This window comes from Saxophila tyrrhenica (genome assembly GCF_035928015.1).
Source record: "Saxophila tyrrhenica strain CCFEE 5935 chromosome Unknown scaffold_3, whole genome shotgun sequence".
Lineage (NCBI taxonomy): Eukaryota > Fungi > Ascomycota > Dothideomycetes > Mycosphaerellales > Extremaceae > Saxophila > Saxophila tyrrhenica.
Window position 1 is genome coordinate 801,361 of NW_027041735.1, and position 22,742 is coordinate 824,102.

The window sequence follows — 22,742 nt, forward strand, 5'->3', positions numbered from 1 at the left end:
ATGTGCGGTCTCCGACCGGTGTTGGGTTGAGTAATCTCAGGATTTGAATCTACGAAAGTGACGGTGCTGATGCCTCCCGTTCAACCTGACCTGCCATTCATGCTAATGTTGCTATAGTGGCTATGTACAATGACGCATTGGCAGTCATCCCTCCTCGCTGCTTCCTCCAGTTCGAGAGAGCATGCGCCGCTCATACAATCGCACTCAGCACTGAATACCGAAGTAGGTGTTCGGTGGGTCCACGTTGTTCGGGTCTATCCAATCTCCAGCATCCTCGCACCTCCACTGCGCGTAAATCAGATAGTCGACGTTCTCTTCGTCGTTCTCGGGGTAAGGGCAGTCAACGGTCTCCCACACATTATCATCGCTCCGCTGTCCGACCTTGCAAGTATCCGGCGGATAGCACGCCGCCATAATCTGTACGATGCATCATCAGAACAAGCGGCTCGTCTCACAAGGGCGTTGAACTCACCAGTTCATTGTCGTTGATCTTAACATCCAACCACTCGCCAGACACGTCCGGCGTGAAGTGCAGGACATCGCCATCCTCCAGACCACATTTATTGACCCAGCTGGAGTCGACGGTCATCTCGAAGGCTGCCATCTCCTCGCAGCCGTACGAGATACCTTCTTCCATGTTACCGATGATGCTGTCTTGGGCTATGCACGCGCCGGTATCGGTTATATCTGGAAATGTGTCGGTCGGCCAGATTCCATGGTAGGACTCGATGCCATCGCTGGTGAGTTTGTCGGCATAGAAGGCGTAGAATTGATTGCCTTTCACCAAGGCTGGAAGCACGAAGCTCAGCAAGGCGGCGTGCTGCAAACACTTGCTGAGTGAGGAGCGCATGACTGGTGTCTTTTGGGTGCTGCGGAGCCGAGTGCTGCGAATGGCGGAAACGAGGAGAAGATATCTTGGCCGGAGTGTGTGCAATCATGATGGAATTGTCGACGTCTTTGTACTCGCTCTTGTAGGATCAGATGAGAGGTCGTTTCGGATTCAATCCCAACTCCATCCACCCAAGAACTGCTCGAATCCATCCATACCATCCGCAGGATTCCGCCAAGACCGCTATCATTCCCCCGTTCTATTCCGGGTTTCGCCAGACCGCACACAGTATATGGCTCCAGCATCCATCGAGATGTTTGGATCTTTGTCCGTCGCAGGACGCATGCCAATGCATCCGTCGCGCTCCTCGTTGTGCCAGAACCGGCTCCACGTCGTTATGAAGAACTTGGCTAAAATACGAGACTGGAGTCGATGCACAGAACGTCGCAATACCGTCCAAACCCAGACAGGTACTGCTTGTCATTTCGCCTCGTCAGGAAGGCTCTTTTGCGCAAAGCTGAAATCGGCGCAACTCGCCATCGCATCACTAGTTAAAGGAATACCATGAGGCACAAGTTCGATCATTACAGCAATACTTACCTCCGCTCTCCACCTTTTAACCTACCTTTCACACCATCAACTACCAACTCACCTCCCTCACAAAATCCCCCTCCAACCCATCGCCCAAACCCATCCTCGCATCCCTCCCCTCAGACCTCAACGTCCAGCACACCACCTCTCGACTTACTACATACCCACTCTTCGCCCACCGGGCATTGAGCCAATCCGTCAGCGCATCGGAGGAGTGCGACCAGTCATGGGCGTCAAAGGCGTCTAGCACGACTTTGACCACTGGCAAGGGGAGGGGCTCGAAAGCCGTAGAGCGAGGGGAGGCCGGGGAGATCGGGGGCGAGGTTCGGGGCGAGGTTCGGAGGAAGAGGGTCCTGGAGAGTTTGAGGCGGAGGGCGGGCATGGTGGGGGTACTTACGTCCGCTGCTCTGGGCTGGGAAGGGAAGAGAATGATGGCTCGCGCAGCGATGCCGATCGAAAGGGTTGAGAGATGCGTGAATTGCTGGTCTCGGACCCAGGCCTGAGGTCGAATCTGCCGCATTGCGTCGTGTGTGGGGTATATACCGTGGTTCTATTGTTTGCAGCGCTCGCTTGTTGAGTACAACGATAGACTGTCGAGCCTTTGTTGTCAAAGAGCGATTGTTGCTATTGTAAGAGATGAGCTTGCTCATACTGCTCTTTGTCTGTAAGAGAGGAGTGACGTCGCGCCATCCCCATCGCATGTGACAGCCGGCCCAAACTCGGCTCGCCGGTCCAAAATGGCCAACCTATATGATAATTATCAGCAGTCCCAGCACTATAACCAAGCGTAGTCACTCGAGTAGCTTCAGGTCAATGGTTATACCACGCCCTCGTCCTCAAGCCGCCACCAACGCCAATCACACCAGAGTCGAGCGTTCGACTCACCGACAAGTCAATGAACAGAAAGAGCAAGGACATATATATACCATACCGTTATCTGTGACATGTTGTAGGCCGTCGCCCTTTCGTGATCCTATGTTGTAGTCCAATTAAGAGCAAACTGATCAACAGTGTAGCCCAATCAAGAGCAAACCTCGAGGTTTCTCTTCTCCCTCCGGGGTTTTCTCTTTTGCTTATGTTGGTGTCTCCTTTTGAGTCTTTTGGTATGACTTCGTTTTGGAGTGGTGCTTGAGACGAGCAGCTGTACTGTATAAATGAGACCGTTCTTGATCTTTTGACCGTTAGGAGCGGAGGAATGGCTTGGTGTGCAGCCCAGAGGCCGACACGTGGTGGAAGGGCTCGATGCAGCGTGCTTCATCTTTCACTTAGTAGCATGATTTGGGTATACGTACTCCTCACAGCACTCTTATGGCACTCTCCTCCCTCAGAACAACAACCGCCACACACCAAGAATAATAGCCGCCGTCCCCGTACACACGCCCATCATCCACTGCAACGTACTGAACTTGACCCCCTCCAACCTCTCCCGCAATGCGGCCGCCTCTTGCTCAATCCTCGTCTCCGTCTCCCGGATCTTCAAATCCTGACTATTGGCCTCTTCCCGAATCCTTCCCTTCTCCAAATTCAAATCCAACCGCACACTCGCCTGCGTCCTCTGCACCTCGTCCCGCAACCTACTCCTTAATTTCTCCAAGTCATTCGTCAACCGCTCATGACTTGCGCGAGTCAAGCTCGATTCCGTGCTATCCGCCGACAGCAGCTCTGAACGGAGTTTGGCAAAGTCGACTTTTTGCGTGTAGGTGGCTTTTTCTTGGTCTTCGCGCAGGACCATGGTGCGAGTGAGGTTCTGAATGGATTCTTCGATTACGTCGCCGAGGACGCGCATCATGGCGACGGCTTGGGCTTCGCTGAAGCCTTCGGATTGGAGGCGTTGGACGAATTTGAGGGTGTCGAATTGGTGGTCTTTGGGGCGGGAGGGAGTGGCGGAGAAGGCACGGCGGGGTGGCGATGGGAGGAGTTGGGGTTGGCGGCGGTGGTGCCATTGTCGGCGAGCGTGGGCTGTGGTCGCGGAAATGCGTCGGTCATGTTCTCCGTTGATGGTGCTGTATTGGGCTAGAGATGGGATGGCGGAGGGACGGATGCTGCTCGCTGTCCATGATGCCTGCGGCGCAACTCGTGTGAATGGTCGCAGGCTGGCCATGGTGTTGTATGTCGTGTGTAGACTGCCCGTTCCACTGCTGTGAATTGAGACTGTTCCTCCGGAGAAGAGGTGTAGTCTGGAACGAAGCCCAAGGATGACCGGGATGTCACATGCAACCAATCAACATCAATCCGTCTTATCAGGTCTCGCGGTCGAACTCTCTTCTCATCCTTCTTCCATTCACCACACCTCTAGTCACGGTGAAAAGGCTTTCGACGTCTCTGCAAGTGCCAGGGAACGATATGTCACCCAGAACGACCAGTGTAGGTCGACGCTGCCAACACCCCTTCCTCGCTATGGCAGTTGGCATTACGTACACGACATCACCACGTGCCCCGCAAGGCATCGTCGAACTCTGCACACTGTTTGCCTTGGCTCGCGAAGAGTCCCAAGGAACTCAATCTGCGAACAAGATAGGTCATCTGCTTGCTTGAGAATTCGTCTCCTCTCTTCACCGTTTCATCTCCTCTTTTCAGCGTCACCAGATCGTTAGCAAAAAGCCAGGAGCCCATGCGAAGGAGCAGCCAAACGCTCGACTCAGACTACATCCAAGCAATGCCAGACATGGCGGACCAACAGCAGAAGAAGCCGGACCTCTCGAAGACCGCGACGCACGGGCGAGGAGGCGCTGGGAACATTAGCAACAAGCCGATGAACGCTGTGGGCGCCAATGACCTCGAGACGCCGACGATCAAGTCGCAGCTGTACACGACAGGGCGTGGAGGTAGGTCTTTGCGTTCATTGGCCAGCATTGCTCGGCTAGACTGACGTGCTATCCAGGCTCCGGCAACATGGCCGCAAACGTATCCCCCGAAGAAGCCCGCAAAGCTCAAGACATCGACACACCTGCACACCACAAGAACGAGCCGAAAGGGACGTACCACTGGGGTCGCGGCGGAGAGGGCAATATGATGACGGTGGGGCAGAAGGAGGGCGAGAAGGAAGAGAAGAATGGGGTGAAGGGCAGCCCTGTTATCCGACCAGCCGATGGCCAGAAGAGGAGCGGAAGTTTTCGGGATGCTTTCGGGAAGGGGAAGGAGATGCTAGGTTTGAAGGGGAAGGGTGAGAAGGGTGGGAATGGAAGTGCTGTGGAGGATTGAGGAATGAGACTTGCGTCGGAGGTTCGTTCATGGTGACGGTGGGAAGAAGGCGTTTCTAGGCATACCCATTATGTTGTTGCGTTTCTGGCGAGGGCGGTAGGTAGTATCAAGCTCTGCAGTTCTCCTAAATCTCAAATTCTGAACAAGCTCATATCCTCGCAAAGCGCTGCATATCATCTCGTCACGTTTTCGAGAAGCCTTCCACGACGTCGGCTCGATGCAGCCATCTCGAGCATCTAGACTTCGCCGAAAGTATACCAGAACGCCGCATAACGGTTGATTGCGTTCTCGGAGATCGGATCGCAGGCGAAAAGGCCACAGAGCGTCTCATAGCACTCGATCCTATGTCGAAGAAGCCTGCACAGGGAAGAGGATGTCGACGAACAACATTCATTCATCTCCGCTATCAAAACAACCCTCACAGCCCACCCCCACCCCCTACAACCCCCCATTCCCCTCTCGGAGAAGCCCGCCTACACGACACACTCCCTCACCCACTCGCTGACCGCCCGTATACTCATTGGTGTCCTCGGTGGGGTATATGGGATACTCAATGGTGTCTTCAGGGACAACCTCAGGGGTGTTGTCAGGGGTATACTGGGTGGCGTCCATGATGGCGATGGGAAGTCGTGATAAGTAGAGATGGCAGTAGAGGTAGAGACGCGTGAGACCCGCCGAAGCAAGATGAGTGTGTGTATGTGTGCGTGCAGAAGGCTTCCGACCTCAGTGCTGGAATATTTGTTGTTGTGTTTGCTTTCGATGACTCAGCAGTAGATATCTTCATGTATCGCCTCCACCTCTTGACCCCATTGTTCGCATGCAGAACCCTTCTTCTCCTTCATCCAACCGAGCCGTTACATGATCGAGCACCCGACCCCATACATCGCTCTCTCAACGTCGCCCTTGACCAGATACCAATCCGCTCTCCGCTCAGCGAACTCATACACCTCCTCCGCGCCGAAGATGCCATGATAGCGCTGCGTATCCGCAATAATCGTCGCCAGCTCCTTAGCCTGCAGAGCCGTCGGCGAGCTCTTCGTCGACAGCAAACTCGCACGCTTCACCTTCGGATTGGTGCTGAAGTACGCAGCCGGCGGATCGATATGCACGAGATAGATCTGCGACATCTCCCTCAAAGCATGGAAGTACGGCAGCAGCGGCTTCTGGCGCAGGGAAGAGACGAAGTCGCTGTAGAGATTGACATCGCTAATGAGCTTCATGGCGCCATCGACGCTGATGCGCTGGCGCTTGAAGTGCTTGCACAGTGTGGCGAAGAGGCGGAGACCAACTTCTTGCACGAAGACGTCGAGCATATTCTTGTCGGTCGTGCCTGTGAGCATGCCGGTGTGGCCGCTTATCATACTGACGATCTGTTTGGCAGTGTCACTTGCGCCGATGTCGACCATGGAGGACATGCCGTTCGATGCTCCGGTTGTGCCGCCAGGATTAAAGTCTGTTGGGAGCTGGGTGGTGGCGCAGATGTATTCGACTTCGTCCATCAGCACATCGATACCACGGTTCAGACCTGCTGCGACCCGCTCGTCCAGCATCTGTTCGAATTTCTTCTTCTCCTTCACAGCTGGGTCAAGGAAGTCATCTCGATCGGTGAGCTTCGTTGCGATCATCTCCTGAGCGTAGAAGACATCGACCATCTGCTGGATCAGGTCGCCGACATTGACGAGCTCCAAGAAGGTCACCAGAGGCTCTACACCCGTGGCATTACTGACTGTGGTTCCTCCATTGGCACTTCCTTTCGACTTGAGCTGCCGAACTTCTCGTGGGTTGTAGGTGCCAAGATGGCCAATGGCCTTGTCGAAGCCATTCCGGATGTGTCTATCGCCGAGTACCTTCAGCAGTGTGACGAAGATGGCCTCACACTGCTCTTTTGCTTCATCGCCATAGTGGCCACCCATACGGACCATAATCGCGGCACGTTCAATGCAGGCTTTGGCCAAGTGCGTCAGGTCGAGCGCCACTTCAATGCTGAACAGCGACTTGATGCCTTCCAAGCGAGAGTTCATGATCGCTGCTTTGGCTGCAAGCTCGGTCGTTGGAGCCTCAGCCTGCGGTGTGCCCGGGCGCTGCGGCGTGTTTGAACCCGTGGTAAGAGAAGGTGATCTGGGTCTGCCGCCAGAGTAGGATGCTTCGGCACCGTTTAGATTCGCGCTCGACTTTGTCACCGCCGTAGGTTTCGCTGCACTGAAAGCCGGCAAGACGTTGACCGGCATCATCACGACCTTCTTAAAGGAGGACAGAAAGTCTCGTTTAGCCGCCGATCGGTTGATGTTCGACATGAAGTACGACTCAGTAGATGCTTCCTGCTCAGACAGCTCCTTCTCCCAGTGGGAGACTGAAGCGCCCGACTTAGTGGTGAATACCGCGAGCTCTTCTGCCAGATACAGGTCGATGTGCTTCTCATAGCACTGAGTGACCATTGCTTTTGCTTTGTCTGGCATGTCAGCCGGCGACGCCTTCGTTGGTTTGAGCGAGGCTAGAAATCGCAGCGCCTGCTCGAATGTGCCTGATACGGCTTTCACGTAGGTCTCGATGCCCACTGAGTGGGCTTCGTCGAACAGTGTCGTCAAGTACTCCGATAGCATAACCTCACATAGCCGCGAGAGCAAAGGAGTAAGGACATCCACCGAAGAAGGAAAGACTCGATCGATGACCGCGGCTTGTTCCACTGTCATGACCGCAAGCCTCTCAAACATCTGTCTCGACGGGTTCAGGTCAACGTGGCCTGGTGCTACGGCCTCGAGACAAGCCAGCGGGTTGCCCATCCGGCCGTCTCGAGTCATGAGTGGATTCTTGGTAATGAATGCATCCACCCCTGCGTTACCGCCATTCAGCGAAACCAGAACATGGGCATACCTACGCATGCGGCCATCGACATCGTTCGCACTGATGCCTTGCTCGAACTCCCGCAGCACGGCATTCTCGAAGACCCCAATCATGGAATCCAGCTTCTGCTCCCGCTCTTGCCAGCCGAGAGCGGAATCACATTGTGCAAATTGCTTCAGAGAAGACAAGATCTGGGCTTGTTGTTCCGGGTCGCGATATGTCCTAAAGATAACAGCATCTGAATGGCTTTTCGATCGGGCAAGATTCATGTGGAGCGGACCTAGAGCTCCATAGATCTTGCCGAACTCCTGCCTCGCGCGTCCACGTATCGAGCGTGCCTCGCTGAGTACGCGTAAAGCTATTGATGGGTCCCATGGCTTGACCGAGGCCTGCCCGGGCGAGGAAGGGGAGATCGTCAAATCGTCGAAACCGTCCGCAAGAGTCCCTCGACGTATGGGCGTCTGAATGGCCGGCTTCTCCAAACTCCGTCTGTACTTGGACTCCTCAGCACCCGCATCGAAGAGTGTAACACTTCCAGCATGCTGCCTCCCCCCTCCAGCAATCCCATTGACACTACCAGGCAGATTCACCCCCGTCCTCTTCGCCTCATCTGCCTCTCTTGCTCTCTGCGCCTCCACCTTCCTCTTCATGGCGTCCTCGATGCGTTGCCTAGCTTCTGCTTCGTTCCACACCCCAATCGCCTTCAACTTTTGTATCCACCGGGTATCATCGTAGACCATTTCCTGCAGTCTCCGCGACACCCGAGCGCATTGCATGAGGTCCGGCACGGGTAAGTAGTCCAGTATCATAGCCAGCAGCTCTGCTGGCAGCACTGGCTTGGAGGCAACGACCTGCGTCGCTCGCAGCGAAGCGAGGACTTTGTCGTTGCTTCGTGGTCCATTCATCTGGGCATTTCGGACTTGCGAGAGGCTCCTCTTGTTCCTCTGCTGCGTAGCCTGCACGGCTTGCGGCACTGGTCGGCCGCTCATGGTAGCAGCATCAACAGGATTTCCGTCTGTATCCTCCTAAGCGTTCATGGGCAATTGCCCGCTCGGTAGAGGAAATACACCTGCCTGGAGCTTGGCAGTAGAGGTAAAGGTTGTGGTTCACCTTTGCCCGCATGGCCCGTGACGACCGCAACGCAGGGATGCCGATCAGAAACATGTGATTGACCACCACAACGCTCTTTCCCTTCTACCTCTTTCATAAAACCATCACTGACATCTCCTCCAACGGCTTCCGTACGACCACCGAGCACATCCGCACAAGTGAATGAATACCGCATTGCGCTACTGAGGAAAGCTTGCGATTGGTGCCCAACCCATTGACCCTGGTCCTGGAGTCTAGAAACAAGGCGGGCGCCCGCCACTCCCACCGTCATACGCAGCGTAAGATATATTAAACTGACTGTATTCCGTGCCGCGTTAGGTTGGCAAGTATTCTCCTCCCTTTGCCTCTCTTCATTCCTTCTTCAGCATTGTACAGACGATATCACATTCGCCCGGATGATGCTCTAACACACCCCCACCAACTTCCGTCTACCAGTCAACAGTCCATACCGCCTTAGCATCCCTCCAATGTGCCTGCTCAAAGCTAGAGAAGAGCCAGATTACTCGGTACCAGCACGAGTAAGATCAGTCAGACGAACGCGCGACTACTCCGCCTCGCCTCCCAGGACATCCTACTACTCCAAAACTCGGGTCGTCGAAGAACAAGGCCCACCGCGCTACGATCCGCCAGTTCAGACCCTTCCACCCCCTGCGCCATTGCCTGTGCAAAGCAGCCATTCCTCACGCACAGAGTACAAGCGCTCACTCGCCCCAAGCCCTCCGAGCGTCCACAACAGCGTCACCGTAATCGAAACCGCGCCACCTCGCGCTCCCAGCACAGTCAGACCGCCTCGATCGCACTATGTAGAAGTCGAGCGCGACGACTCGAGCGATGAGTCCGTATCCTCCAGCGATGATCTGAGATCTCGAACGACGCATAAGACTAGCAAGACGGCGCATACGAATAGATCATCGAAGACAAGGGCGACTGTCCCAAGGTCGGAGTACAGCATACACGAGAGGGAAGAGGAGATTCGACGTGAAAGGGTGAACTCGAGGCCGAAGGACGAATACGAGACGTACCGATATGTGAACGCGCCGAGGGACGTCGATCGAAGGAGAAGCGGCAGCCGCTATGGCGACCCCAGGGCGAGCAGTGGCAGCTATGGGCGCGGAGGCCAGGGCTACTATCGCTAAGGGAATGTTTACGAAGAGCACTGAGTGAGACAGACAAGGAGGCTCAATATCTTGCCGGAAGATGGTTTGCTTGGATGTGTCTGTGTATTGCGGAGGGTCTTTCGAGCGAATGGCGCGGATCTTGCTGCTTTGTCTATGGGTCTTTCATCTCAAAGACACTGTTGTTCTCGCGTTGCATGTAGCGTGTTGTGGATATCTGTGCATACGCATACTGGTGTACATAGCGATGAGGCCATGGGCTACGAATGAACGTGAAGGTGATACCCTCTAGTTCTATTGCATTCCACCCTTTTCCATACTATATCGGAGTGTCTCCAAATCGTCTACACGCGTATACGCGCTTCTGCGTCCTCATCCGAACGTTCCGCTGGTCTGCTTGGTGTAACGTTCAAAAGCTCAGTTTTTGGAACAGGCCACGCCACATGATCACCTTCTCTTCCAGTCAGCAACACTCACCATTCAAACATCAACCTTCGCCACTCCGAAGCAATTTGGATCGCTGCATATGACTTGGGCCTGGACTTACGCTCGGCCGTCTATCGCACGTCTCGAGTCTTGAGACACCCTCTGGCTTGTCCACCGCATCAAAGTCCTCGAAAGCATGCTTGCCTACAATGCCGATCAAGGTGTTCATGAGGGACGCGCCTCAGCGCGCCATCGCCCTCAGCACAGAGACGCACGTCTTGATCTTCCGGCATAGTCCGTCTACATTCAGCTCGAAGACGAACGCGTCCACACAGTCCTTCGCAGACGGCTCGCCTCCGAAATGCATCGTCGAATTCTCGCCATGGGACGCCGAGGGCCTGGATATGAGCGACTACCGCACCCTGCCATCGCTGGACACGAAAGGCACCCTTGGTCTCATCACAATCAACGGCGACATCTTCCTCGCCGTTGTGGCGGACAGCAAGAAGGCGGCAACGGTGCGGCCTGGAGAGACCGTCCAGCAGATCCGCAACGTCGAGTTCCATTGTCTGAGCAGTGGCGACTACGATCACCTGCTTAATAGCCAGGTGAATCCATTCCCGGGCGACGGCATGGACACCGACGGCTTCGAGCCTCCCATCAACAGAGACACGGCCTTTGAGCATCCCTGCCTTGCTCTTAAGAAGCTGCTGAGCGGTGGTAGCTTCTACTACAGCACCGACTTCGATCTCACTAAGAGGCTACAAGACAGACCGACAGATTCTACGACTGTCGCGCTTGATAGCTTAGATGCTGGGTTTCTCTGGAACACACACATGATCCAGCCCCTGGTTGAGTTCCGGTCACGGCTGGCGGATCGCGAGAAAGCCGCTCTGGATCAGTCTGGCATCCTCACTTCTGCTATGCGCGGATTTGCAGCGACAGTCAACGTCCCGGCTTCTTCCTCTCCGCTCAGGTATAATGACATCGGTATGCCATCGACTATGACTCTCATCTCTCGCTTGTCATGTCGGAGAGCCGGCACTCGGTTCAATGCGCGAGGAATAGATGACGACGGCAATGTGGCGAACTTCGTAGAGACAGAAACGATCTTCTGCACCGACCAGCTCTGCTTCTCGTATGTGCAGTGCAGAGGAAGCGTGCCACTGTTCTGGGAGCAACAGTCCGGCCTTCCAACACAGCAGAAGATCCAGATTACACGATCACCAGAAGCAACCAAGCCAGCTTTCGACAAGCACTTCGAAGGGCTGGTAAAAGCATACGGCGACGTCTACATCCTGAACCTGCTAAGCGACGAGAAGCCCCAAGAAGCACAGCTCATCCGTTTCTACGAGTCGCAAGTCCAGGCAAGCGCGCTAAATGAGCATCAAGGGAGGAATGCTGAGACTGAGGAGCACAAGCATCTCCAGTCGCTCACATATGACTTCCACTCCGAGACACGAGGGAACTATGATGCTGCAAGAGGCATTCGGAGATACATACTTGAGTCAGCTATGGCGTTTGAGTACTTCTTGACGGAAGACACGGTGGAGAAGGTGGGCAAGGGGGAACGAAAGCACTCTGTCTACGGTCAGAACGAGGTATTGACGCAAAATGGAATCTTCCGCACGAACTGCCTCGACTGTCTCGATCGCACGAACGTGGTCCAAACGAATCTCTCCGAGATGATGCTCGAGATTTTCCTTAAGCAGCAGGGTGAAGATCGGCCAACATCAGACTTCTGGGCGAGACACGGCATGCTCTGGGCGGACAATGGCGACACGCTAGCAAAGATATACACGGGCACGGGCGCGCTCAAGTCATCATATACAAGAGCCGGCAAAACATCCTTCGCCGGCCTCTTCGCAGACGCCCGCAAGTCGGTGCAAAGACTATACATCAACAACTTCGAGGACAAAGGACGTCAGAATACCATCGACATGCTCCTCGGACGTCTCGTCGGGCAACAGCCCGTCACACTTTTCGACCCGATCAACGACTGGGTCACGGCAGAGGTCGGCCGAAGGGCTCCGGAGTATACTTCCGCTGAGCAGATAAACATTTGGATCGGCACGTTCAATCTTAATGGTAAGACTGAAGGTGTTGGAGAAGATCTCTCGCCATGGCTGTGTCCGGATATCGAACAGGAGCTGAGGCTGCCGGAGATTTACGCGGTGGCGTTTCAGGAGATTGTGCAGTTGGATGTGCAGCAGATCATGGCTACAGATCCGCATCGGAGGCAGGTTTGGGAGGATGCGGTCAGGAAGACGTTGAATAGAAATGCGAAGAGGTTTGGAGGAGAGGATTATGTGCTGTTGAGAGGAGGACAGCTTGTCGGTGCTTCGCTGTCTGTGTTCGTCAAAGCCAGCGTTCTGCCGCTCATCAAGAATGTGGAGGGCTCTGTGAAGAAGACCGGCATGAGCGGCATGGCTGGCAACAAGGGTGCTGTGGCCATCCGATTCGAGTACGCAGACACATCGATCTGCCTCGTAACGGCTCACCTGGCCGCTGGCTTCCAGAACTACGACGAGCGGAACCAAGACTACCGCACCATCAGCGAAGGGCTACGTTTCCAGCGGGATAGATCTATCTCAGATCACAAGACCATCATCTGGTTCGGCGACTTCAACTACCGCATCGGCATGGGCAATGAGCGAGCCAGACATCTCGTTGAGAAGCGTGATCTGGGCACACTCTACGAGAACGACCAGCTGAACCTGCAGATGGTGCACGGCTTGACCTTCCCTCACTACTCAGAGAAGACACCAAGTTTCCTGCCCACCTACAAGTTCAATCTCGGAACAGACGACTACGACACCTCAGAAAAAGCCCGTATCCCGGCATGGACCGACCGCATCCTCACCCGCGGCGATAACCTTCGCCAGCTCTACTACGACTCCGCGCCCCTCCGCTTCTCAGATCACCGCCCGGTCTGGGGTCTCTTCAAATGCACAATCAACGTCATCGACCAGGCGAAGAAAGACCAAATCTCAGGCGAGCTCTACCTCAAGCGCCGCGAAATGATCGGAGACCACGTCGCCAACCAGAGAACAGAGGATAGTGACCTCGAATCTCTCGTCGGCTACGACTCCATTGCGCCTGGCTTACCGCCTGCGAGCTCCGATAAGCGGAAATGGTGGCTTGACAACGGCATGCCTGCTCGGTCAAACATCCAACCTCCGAAGAACCAGCAAGTGCCCAACCCAGCACGCCCTCCGAACCCCTGGACACCAACTTCAGAACCCGATTGGGTCGAAGTGGACAAACCACCTCCCATCCCCTCTCGTACACCCTCAGTCTACAGCACCGCTTCCCGCACCGACACCATCCGAAGCGAGATCCCATCTCGCAAAGCCGCGCCACCACCCGAGCCCCTCCCTCCCCGTCCCGCTACCTTCCACACAGACGGCCCCTCCGACTCCGACAACCGCGTGCACCTAAAGCACACCCTCCGCAAACCCGCTCCCCCGCCCAAGCCTGCGAAGCCGAGTCTTCTCCGCGGCGAGAGCACGCAGAGTACGGCGAGCTCGAGGGCTGCGGTGGCGCCGCCGGTGCCTGCGCCGCGGAGAGGCGGTGCGCCGGCTGAGAGAGGGGGCGGGAACGGTGGTGGGAATCCGCCGTTGCCGCCTAGACGGGCGACGGGGCTGATGGATGAGGCTGGGGGTGAGGAGTTGAAGGGGTGGGAGGCGCTGAAGCCTTCGTAGTGGCGGTGCTTCTCGGGATGGGAGAGGAACGTTGGGGGAGTGTAGGGGTGGTGATGGGGTCGAGGTGTAGTGCGTAGATGGGAGAAGAAATGAAACTCGTTGAACTGTACAGCGTCTTCTCCTATGTTGCAGTGATTTTGCTGCCATTACAGCCGTAGCTAGCAGTTTCCAGACTTGATTTGATGTAGGAGAGCTTCCTCATCGTCAAGATCCGGCATGCCTCTTCTCCATGTCCTACTTCAGCGTCCTGCCACTGCACCGGCCGTTGAAGCTGTGTCGTAACAATTGAGAAGATGAGAACAACATCATCAACAGCTCGAGACGAGCACCCATGTGCTGTTCATCCCGTCTCAATCATGTCCAGCTTACTACCTTCGGAACGGTTCCGAAACCTGCATCGGAAAAGAAAGGTTGTTTGGCAAGGCGAACATACTCTCGGTATTCGGTAGAGCGGTAAAGCTCGGGGGCGGTTAGAGATTGGGCTCGCGTGCATGTGCATGTGCATGTGCATGGTTGTTCTGGAAGCCTTCTACGCCGGCAACGACATGATTATGCTCGACACCACTTTCTCATGTCCCCATCAGCGCTCGCTTGCGTGTGGTTATAAGACGATCGATGCCCTGCGCGTGCGGTCATGAATCGCAAAGTCCAGCCATCCAGGCCTCTTGGGCATCAGTCGGCGCTTCTGCTTCTGCCCGATTTTGTCGATCATCTCCAACGTGCCGGGCGAAGGTCGCACACAACGGCGATCAGCGCTCACTACCGATGCGTCTATCCGCCTCGTGAGGCGGTAGCGGAGCATTCGGCGATGCGTCTGCCCATTTGGCATATGCCACAATCAGTTGCGACTCAGGTGCTGTCCTGTCCGTGCCATTCCCGCAGCAAAATTGGTCTTGTTTCGGCTTCTCAAGGATCCCTAATACAGAGTCGATGGCATTGATCGCTATAGCGACGACCCTGACACTGCAGCCTCATCTCTCGTTCCTGCAGATGTCAGTTCGTGCCAGCATGAGACATGTTGGCCTTGAACTCGAACCGAATCGGCGAGACCGGGCTCCGAAGGGGCAACTCGTGCCTCCCTGTTCCCGACAGGTGCCCACTCTATCAAGTGGCCCTTGCAGTCGATGCAGACTCAGCGCGGCTAACTGTGCTAACAGAGGGCAAGCGGCGGTGGGATGATTGTGATCAAAAGTGAGCATCCTTGTGGGCTCCGACCCAGTTACCTGTGCGAGCCCAGGTTTTAATCAATACTCATGCCCAAGTCATCCCACCTGTCGACGGTCACTTCTCGGTTGTGTGCGTCCAAGAGGCACTTACACCAGGATCCCCTCCAGTGCATTATCAGAACACGAAAGCACTTGGGCTTTGACGTGCGCAGACACCTCCATCGAGAAGTCACTTATGCGGTCCTTTACGCCTCATTCTTCCCTCCTCTCTCGCGCCGTCAAGTCGTGCAGAGCTTTCCCGCAATGTCCTCGGTGCTACGGCTCGCAAGGAGCCTTACGATGCAGCCTTAGTTTCATTCACATACTACGATGGGCCTCAAGATCTGCATCTGAGGTGCCCTTTTCGCTACGTCTACACGCACTGCTAAGCGCTAGCCATCGTGTTCGCAAGAAACTTTAGCCATGTCTTCGAAGCCGCCGCCCGAGAGGATCTCGCCGAGTCCATATGCCACCAGCGGGCCTTCAAGAGCGAACCCCCCGCCCAGCCGATTCGAAGACCCAGCTACGAGACAGTAAGCACCCCCAACCTCAGCTACTGCGCCGTTGGAGGAACGACTACATACTAATCCCAATAGACAAAGACTTCAACGAACGGGGAGTTTCGATCCGTGGTTGCAAGGCTCGTCAGCGTTCAGGTATGAAGACCATCTCACATCGACCACCCGAACGTTTACTGACTTTGACGATCAGTGGGATCAGCGCCAGTCCGAGCTCTTCATCGTTCCCGACGTTCGCTCCACAAACACAACGACTGAGAGACGAGTGGATCAACCGAGAGCCGTCCGCTCTGCAAGAACTGAGGTCATCGTCACCTTGGCCCGGATCACCGTTGACGGGACAGTATCCGAATCAGACTCCGATGTCTTTCAACCCTCAGTCGCCGCAAGCAGGCTACCCAGGCTGGTCCAACTCGTGGCCGGCTCCCTTGCTGCGACGGACGTCCTCTGAAGACGCACGACTGAGCCAGTACGGCGGTTCTTACTACGGCGGCGAGGCATCTTCCAGCGTTCCAAGCCTCTCATCAAAAGCCTACCCGCAACGACGCCCCTCAAACCGCGACGAATTCGACGGACCCTCCCAACTCCTCGAAAAGCCGGACGACGCCGGCTACGAGCCCAAAGAAGAAGACCTCCCCCAGCTCCCCATCAATCTCTACGCCCAAGAACAAGACGAGATTCTCTCCCAAGTCAACGACCGCCTCTCCCAATGCGCCTTCGACTTCGTCGCCAAATACCAATTCCCCATCCCCATCGAACCCGACAAACGCCCCGTCCGCGTCCCCAACGACCGCGAATGGTCCGAGTGGGTCTACCTCCTCAAACGCCTCGCGACCAAACGTCGCATCCCGGCTCGCGTGCTGTACAACGGACAGATCAAGCAGTTGATCACGATTCTGGAGAATAGCCTCGAGATGCGGCATGCGGCGAAGCATCAGAGCCGGCCGTTGAAGGATGATAGGAATATCCTGCAACTGATCAGTTCGGGGTTGCAAGTGGCGAAGATTCTGAAGGACGCGAGGGCGATGCAGCGGCTCGATGGGCTGTATGTGCAGACGGAGAGAGTGATTCAGGGGAGGAGGGCGACGGCGCAGGGGGCGTTTGGCGGGACGATGTGTATTATGTGAAAGAGGCTTTGCTGTGGGGGGTGGTTTTCTTGTCGCACTTCTACATAATGTGGGTGGAAAGCACGCGTTGCTACGGCGGCATTCAAGAGAAGCAAGCAATGGATTCGGCAGCAGTGAGGACAGCAAGCTGGAGGGCTCATCACACTACCAGAACCGAGAGGCCAAGACAGCAAGCAGAACTCGACTCATACAAGGCGTTCAGGGTTCAGCATTGGAGATGCATTGCAGCGGCACTTGTTGATGAGACACAGAAGCAGATGAGCAGTATCTCGATCAGTGGAGTTCATAGACGGGTGGAATCAATGTTTAGTGTTCATCTTGTGAAAGCCTCACTTCGCGAAGTCAAAATTGAATTCACATGCCCTATTAGGAAGTTGTGATGTTGATCAGCTCGTGTGAGGCGGCGCTATTGAGATATGAGACATGGGTTATATTGTCTCGAAAAAAGAGTTAGGACTCGGTTGCGCAAGCAGGGAATCAATCGTAAGTGACCGTGTTCTAGAAGAAGCGGTTGAAATAGGCTGTGGTAGGAATCGTGAAGCTAACAGGCCACGCTCAATTGTCAACTGTACAGTCGATCTACAGCAACGCGTACTTCTGACGCCTGCTGCCGACAAGTACAACCCTTCAAACATGGTCAACAAGCCAATCCAACCCCTTCCTCACAGCTTCCCACTTGGCTCCCAAATCCGTTGTCCCAACCATCGGCGGCAAATCAAACATATGCCCCTCGCCCTTCACAACTTCCAGCCTTACCTCCCTTACCCCCGCATCTGCCGTCGCCTTCTCCGCTCTCTGCGCAAGCTCCAGCGAGCTTCCGGGCACGTTGTCCAGTTCGCCCTGAACGAGCATCACCGGACACCATTCAGGCGTGATGCGGGTCATGGGGTCGAGGGTGGCATAGTCGCCGTCTGGCTGGAGGGTGGGGAGCCATTGACCGTTCTTGAGGGTGTGCATTTGCCATTTGTTGCGCGGAGCTGGGATGGTTCCTGGGGCTGCGAGGGGGGTTTCTGAGAGTTGTTTGCCTTCTGGGGTGATGGTTGCCCATTCTTCCAAGGTTGGATGGAAATCTGGCATCATGCCGAAGGGCGGGGCTGAGGTTGGTTTGTGAGCGGATGTTGAAGAGTCGGAGGCGAACAGGGATGGGTAGAAGGCTGTGACTGCTTTGACTGGTTTACAGGATGCGAGGTGCAAGGCGATGGTGCCGCCGGAGGAGTGGCCGAAGGCTACGGTCCTTGTGCTATCGAGATAGATGCCGTGCTGTGATCGCATGAGGTCTGGAAGCGTGCCCACTGCCCACTCGTAGGCTTCCTCGCAGTCCGCAAATACTTCTTTCGCAGTGACTTGGGGAGCCAGACGGTAGTTTGGAATCACGACCGCGAAGCCTCGCTCGACCAAATAGTTGATCTGAGATTGTGGGACCATCTCTGAGCTGCCAACCATCAGGCCTCCGCCGTGGTATACCAGAGCTGAGATTTCGTCAGTACTGCTCTTGGGAAGGCCACTCCGAGTGATGATACTCACCTGTAGGTTTGGCTGATTCGGTGCCTTTTGACCAAGCAACCTTCGCGTAGAGCGGATTGCCAAAGACATCGGTCTTATATGGCATGCGGATGATCTCCATAATGCTGTGCGTTCCTCTAAGTTCGTTGGCTCTTGAAATTTCGCTTCCCAGTTCCCCCATGAAGCGTGTAGCAGTAGGAAGACATGACTACGGTGTCGTCCTTGTCTCCTTATGTACCGCAGAGACTTCGAAGACGGCCAATATCGATGCCGCCATACTCCACCGTAAATAGGACGAGTTCTATTCAGCTTCCTCAGCTTCGGGTGCTTGAGAAGACATCACCCGAGTTGTTGACTCGAGCAATGCTCGTAAAGGCGTTCGAACCAATCGCAAGGCATTCGTCTTCGGTGTCGTCGGACGCCGAGCCTTGCAGCCACCCAGTCATGCCTGCTGTTTCTGGACTTCATTCTACGAACTCATCGCGCATACGTTCCGCTGTATTGTCATCATGATCCTGTTCGCGTTGCTAGCTTCACGAGCATAGTGATGCTTAGGGGGGTCGGAGCGGAAGGGCGCTGTCCAGAGCGTCCGCGGCCGATGTCCTGCTCGTCCCCTTGACAATCGCCATCGTGTGCACCGTGTGCATGTGCTTCACTCGGCCACAGTGGATCCAACGATAAGGAAGAAGAAGTGCAGATAGTGCGTCGCGTTCAAACTTGGTCGACCATCGCACAAAGGGTATCAGGTGGACACTGAAACGCAATGGTATATCTCACAAAAGCGCCACGCATACACCAGGGTGTAGTGCAAGTCCTCAAGAGTCTGTGAATGTGAGCAGTGTATGGTCGAGCACATTCAAGAGGTGAGGTCTTGCTCTGTCGCTCCTTCCATCTCTTCAAGCCAACCTTGCTGCTTCGAGGCACACCGTACCTTCGACGTCCTCTCATACTTCTCCGCCACCACTGAACCACCTACCATCTCATCTTTCTCTACGTACAGCAGAGGCATACTTTGACACCCAGCACTTCGCAACCGCAATGGCCAGGTTCCAGTGGCTCCAGGTCATCGCCGCCCTCGTCCTGTGGATCTCGAAGGCTGCTGCATCAGACATCTCAGCGGGCAGTGAGCCCTACGTTTGGTGTTACAACTGCGGCAACGGAGTCACTCGACTCGACGCTGGCATTGCAGTAGGCCATGCCTGCAACTACTACATGAACCGGATGATGTCCAAGGATGACGACACTGCTCCGGGTCTTCGCTTCACGTAGTAAGCCAATTTCACATCCTCAGAATACCAATATTTACAAATGGCAATGCTAACACGAACGACTCTAGCCTGTGGTCCGCTTACACCCACATCACCCTGAGCGTCATCCCCCAATGGTTTCAACCGGGCTGCACGTCCGACACCAACGACTTCATGTTCGACTTCGACCGTTGCTACTACAGTTTCATGGCGCCCATTGACGAGTAAGCACCAGCACATCATGAGGCCCGAGAATGCTGGGCTAACAAAACCGTAGCTGCAACACTGGGGGCGTCAATGGCAAGAAGGGAGGCTGGTACATGTACTACTGCGCCGCTATCATGACAAACACCGCCCCGGAAGAATGTCCTGGCGGCTACATCGTGGGAAAGTCGTCTCGCATCACAGCGGCTCTGGACGCGGACGCCACTTCTACGATCGAGACATTCACGTACCACGCTTCCGAAGAGGAGCACCAAGCGGCTCGGGCGGCCCTGCTCGGATCCCCAGAGTTCGCGGACGAGTGCGCCGAACACGAATTCACCACAGCCGACGATGCTGAGCCAACCGATGAGGCCGACGCAGGCGACAAACTCCCAGCTCCAGCGCCAGCCTCAGAGCCTGAACCCCTGGCCAACATCGAAAAGCGCGACACAACCACAACCTGCTTCGGCCCCGCCTCCAGCACAATGGAATGCTACGGCATCGACCGCTCGCTAGCCTAGTCCGCCATCGAATGGTTCTGCACCAAGCACGCCGGCACCATCCTCGACTACATACCCGACGAATACGGCAGCGTCAGCGTTGCATCAAACTAGTAAGACTTTCCTTCCCCCTCCCCTCCGTCTCACCATATCCGTCACTCACTTTGACTGAAATCCGCTGACTTCGAGAAACAGTACTTACGAGCCCTCCAACCCCTGGCTCATGCGGCGGGAACATCGATATCTCCATCTCTCTAATCCTGAACCAAGATAGCACCGCGTGCGGATCTGCGAATATGAGGACGGTGATTGGGTATCACGAGTGTAAGCGGGGGCTTATGAGCGCTATTGACAAGTAAGTGCCTCCCCCCTGTACTGTGACGGGGTTGGGGGAAGGCGTTTGGATGAAGCGCTGATATGGGAGGCAGTTGCAACACCAACACCATCACGGACAAGCAAGGCGGGCGGTACGAGACGGCGTGTCTGGCGTTTCAGGTGGCGCCGCTGCCTTGTGTTGGGAGGTGATTACCAAATCGACGCTGTGCTTCGCGACCGGCCAGGCTAACTGCCTTCCAAGGTTGTCACGGTGAAACGTTCTTTCGCTTGTCACCAATATACCTTACTTGTTATGGCGATCTATCAGCTTTCTTCACGTGCACAGGGTATACATCTGAAGAGGAAACGGAATGCACAGATCTCAGAAAATATCATGTAGCCATTTCATCTAGCCCGACTGTCAAACTACAGACGTACAACAAGCCTCCGATGTAGCTTTTGCCAAACCTAGTACCACAGTCCCAAGCATAAACGCCTGCATAATGCCACACTCGCAAAATTCATCTCCTACGAAGCAGTAGCCACCCGACTCTTCTTAGCAGCCGGCTGCTCCGCCTCCTGATCAGCTTCGGCATCAATCTCCCTCTTCTCCCCCTCCTTGCTCAACTCCTTCTCCTTGGCGGCAAAAGCCTTCTTCTCCTCATCCGTCAGCGACAGCAGCGGCTGCTCCTTGTCCGCGGACAGGTTAAAGTGGAAATTCCGGATAATGCTGTCCGCGTCGTCGATGGCCAGGGATCGAACGTCCGCCAGCGCCTTGATCTTGAGCGTCACGGCTTTGATCTGCGCGTCGCTCATTTGCAGCCCCAGCTGCTCCGCGCGGGATTTGATGGCGTTCCAGCCGGTGAGGCGGGAGGCGAAGTGCACGTACCGGCTCATGCCGAAGTCGGAGGGGGTGATGATCTCGTACGTGGAGGGGTTGTTGAGGATGGCTTTGGCGTGGATGCCGGCCTTGTGGGTGAAGGCGCAGAAGCCGGTGATGTAGTTGTTGAAGGGGACGTTGATCTCGACGGCGTCGGCGACGAGGTCCTCGATCTCCTTGAGCTTTTCGAGGCGGTACTTGGACTTGACGTAGTCGCGGTCGGCGACGATCATGCGCGCCATCAGGCCGCCGAGGGGCGTGATGCCGTTGCGCTCGCCGATGCCGATGACGCTCGTGTCGATGTGGGTCGCGCCGGCTTCGAGGGCGCAGTAGGCGTTGGCGATGGCACAGCCGGTGTCGTTGTGGAAGTGGGTTTCGATGTCGCAGCTCACCACGCCGCGGAGCGTGCGGACGAGGTCGTAGACTTGGCGGGGGGTTGCGCAGCTGCAAATACATTAGCTTGGAATAGGAAGACGGCTGGATGGTGATGCATACCCAACAGTGTCGGCAATACCGACCCTGTTCACTCCAATCTTATCCACCGCGCTGTAGATGGTGAGGAGATCCACCAGATCACTCCGGAAGGAGTCCTCCGAACTGAACCGAATCTCCTTGCCCTGCGACTTGACATACTCAATCACCTCAATCGCAGTGTTCTTGATGTACGTCATGTCCTTGCCATGGCTATGCTCCATCAAATGGCTGCTCGTGCCAATAACCACATCCACGCCATCCACACCCGTGCTCACCGCCAATTTGGCATCGCTCATATTACATCGCACGTGCGTCAGGATCTTGGCCTTGAGACCGAGCTTGCATATCGCCTCGCAGTCCAGTCTGCTCTGTTCGCTCGCGGCGGGAGAAGTCAGTTCGATGTAGTCCACGCCGAAGTCGTCCAGCGCCTTGGCGATCTTGATCTTGGTCTCGGTGTCGAAGAAGGCGTTGGCGAACTGCTCGCCTTCTCGTAATGTCGACTCGATGATCTGGAACTTGGAGACATTGCTGAGGAAGTCTTGGACGGGTGCGTAGGGGTTGCTGGACTGTGGGCGCGAGGCTTGGTGTGTTGGGATTGCTCTGTGGGGGTGGTTAGGAAGCATGTCTCGCGCATTGTTCTGCTTGGCGAGTGTACCTGAAGCCGTCGTGGTTGCCGTTGGTGCCGTTGGTGCCATTCGCAACACCATTACCGTTCACGTGTCCATTGACCTCGCCGTCTGGTGCCGGGCACATGGTTGCGTGATCGGTTGTCGCTTGGGCTATGACGTCGCTCTTCCGGGAGATGAGTTGGTGTGGGTGTGAAGGGAGGTGGTTGGAATGGAAGACGGTCAGAAATGGTGAGTTGGAGGTTGATGTAATATGGGTTATGTAGTGAAGAAGTGAGTCAATGGCAGAGAGAGAAAATGTGAAGTGAGCAAGCTCTCCGAGCAGC

General features: G+C 55.5%; 10 protein-coding genes across 10 annotated transcripts; 4 read left to right on the forward strand and 6 right to left on the reverse strand.

Moving 5' to 3' along the window:
- Nucleotides 1-204: 204 nt before the first annotated feature.
- Nucleotides 205-850, reverse strand: LTR77_002245 (uncharacterized protein; the record flags this gene model as incomplete). Its single annotated transcript, XM_064799504.1, has 2 exons — nucleotides 205-417; nucleotides 473-850. 2 exons carry the CDS (start codon nucleotides 848-850, stop codon nucleotides 205-207), a joined length of 591 nt encoding a protein of 196 aa, XP_064662259.1.
- Nucleotides 851-1,469: 619 nt separating this feature from the next.
- Nucleotides 1,470-1,802, reverse strand: LTR77_002246 (uncharacterized protein; the record flags this gene model as incomplete). The annotated part of the gene is made up of 1 exon (XM_064799505.1): nucleotides 1,470-1,802. One exon carries the CDS (start codon nucleotides 1,800-1,802, stop codon nucleotides 1,470-1,472), a length of 333 nt encoding a protein of 110 aa, XP_064662260.1.
- Nucleotides 1,803-2,744: 942 nt separating this feature from the next.
- FMP32 (Protein fmp32, mitochondrial) lies at nucleotides 2,745-3,521 on the reverse strand (the record flags this gene model as incomplete). The annotated part of the gene is made up of 1 exon (XM_064799506.1): nucleotides 2,745-3,521. One exon carries the CDS (start codon nucleotides 3,519-3,521, stop codon nucleotides 2,745-2,747), a length of 777 nt encoding a protein of 258 aa, XP_064662261.1.
- A 564-nt stretch (nucleotides 3,522-4,085) lies between these two features.
- On the forward strand, nucleotides 4,086-4,621 carry LTR77_002248 (uncharacterized protein; the record flags this gene model as incomplete). The annotated part of the gene is made up of 2 exons (XM_064799507.1): nucleotides 4,086-4,245; nucleotides 4,302-4,621. The coding sequence occupies 2 exons, from the start codon at nucleotides 4,086-4,088 to the stop codon at nucleotides 4,619-4,621; spliced, it is 480 nt and encodes a 159-aa protein (XP_064662262.1).
- An 854-nt stretch (nucleotides 4,622-5,475) lies between these two features.
- Nucleotides 5,476-8,451, reverse strand: RCY1 (F-box protein: endocytic membrane traffic, recycling ReCYcling 1; the record flags this gene model as incomplete). Its single annotated transcript, XM_064799508.1, has 1 exon — nucleotides 5,476-8,451. One exon carries the CDS (start codon nucleotides 8,449-8,451, stop codon nucleotides 5,476-5,478), a length of 2,976 nt encoding a protein of 991 aa, XP_064662263.1.
- A 1,871-nt stretch (nucleotides 8,452-10,322) lies between these two features.
- Nucleotides 10,323-13,817, forward strand: syj1 (Inositol-1,4,5-trisphosphate 5-phosphatase 1; the record flags this gene model as incomplete). Its single annotated transcript, XM_064799509.1, has 1 exon — nucleotides 10,323-13,817. One exon carries the CDS (start codon nucleotides 10,323-10,325, stop codon nucleotides 13,815-13,817), a length of 3,495 nt encoding a protein of 1,164 aa, XP_064662264.1.
- Nucleotides 13,818-15,445: 1,628 nt separating this feature from the next.
- LTR77_002251 (uncharacterized protein) lies at nucleotides 15,446-16,667 on the forward strand (the record flags this gene model as incomplete). Its single annotated transcript, XM_064799510.1, has 3 exons — nucleotides 15,446-15,555; nucleotides 15,619-15,678; nucleotides 15,734-16,667. The coding sequence occupies 3 exons, from the start codon at nucleotides 15,446-15,448 to the stop codon at nucleotides 16,665-16,667; spliced, it is 1,104 nt and encodes a 367-aa protein (XP_064662265.1).
- A 627-nt stretch (nucleotides 16,668-17,294) lies between these two features.
- On the reverse strand, nucleotides 17,295-18,291 carry LTR77_002252 (uncharacterized protein; the record flags this gene model as incomplete). The annotated part of the gene is made up of 2 exons (XM_064799511.1): nucleotides 17,295-18,136; nucleotides 18,192-18,291. The coding sequence occupies 2 exons, from the start codon at nucleotides 18,289-18,291 to the stop codon at nucleotides 17,295-17,297; spliced, it is 942 nt and encodes a 313-aa protein (XP_064662266.1).
- A 917-nt stretch (nucleotides 18,292-19,208) lies between these two features.
- Nucleotides 19,209-20,142, forward strand: LTR77_002253 (uncharacterized protein; the record flags this gene model as incomplete). The annotated part of the gene is made up of 3 exons (XM_064799512.1): nucleotides 19,209-19,438; nucleotides 19,507-19,641; nucleotides 19,695-20,142. 3 exons carry the CDS (start codon nucleotides 19,209-19,211, stop codon nucleotides 20,140-20,142), a joined length of 813 nt encoding a protein of 270 aa, XP_064662267.1.
- An 822-nt stretch (nucleotides 20,143-20,964) lies between these two features.
- On the reverse strand, nucleotides 20,965-22,543 carry LYS21 (homocitrate synthase lys21; the record flags this gene model as incomplete). The annotated part of the gene is made up of 3 exons (XM_064799513.1): nucleotides 20,965-21,760; nucleotides 21,812-22,390; nucleotides 22,446-22,543. 3 exons carry the CDS (start codon nucleotides 22,541-22,543, stop codon nucleotides 20,965-20,967), a joined length of 1,473 nt encoding a protein of 490 aa, XP_064662268.1.
- Between the last annotated feature and the right edge of the window lie 199 nt (nucleotides 22,544-22,742).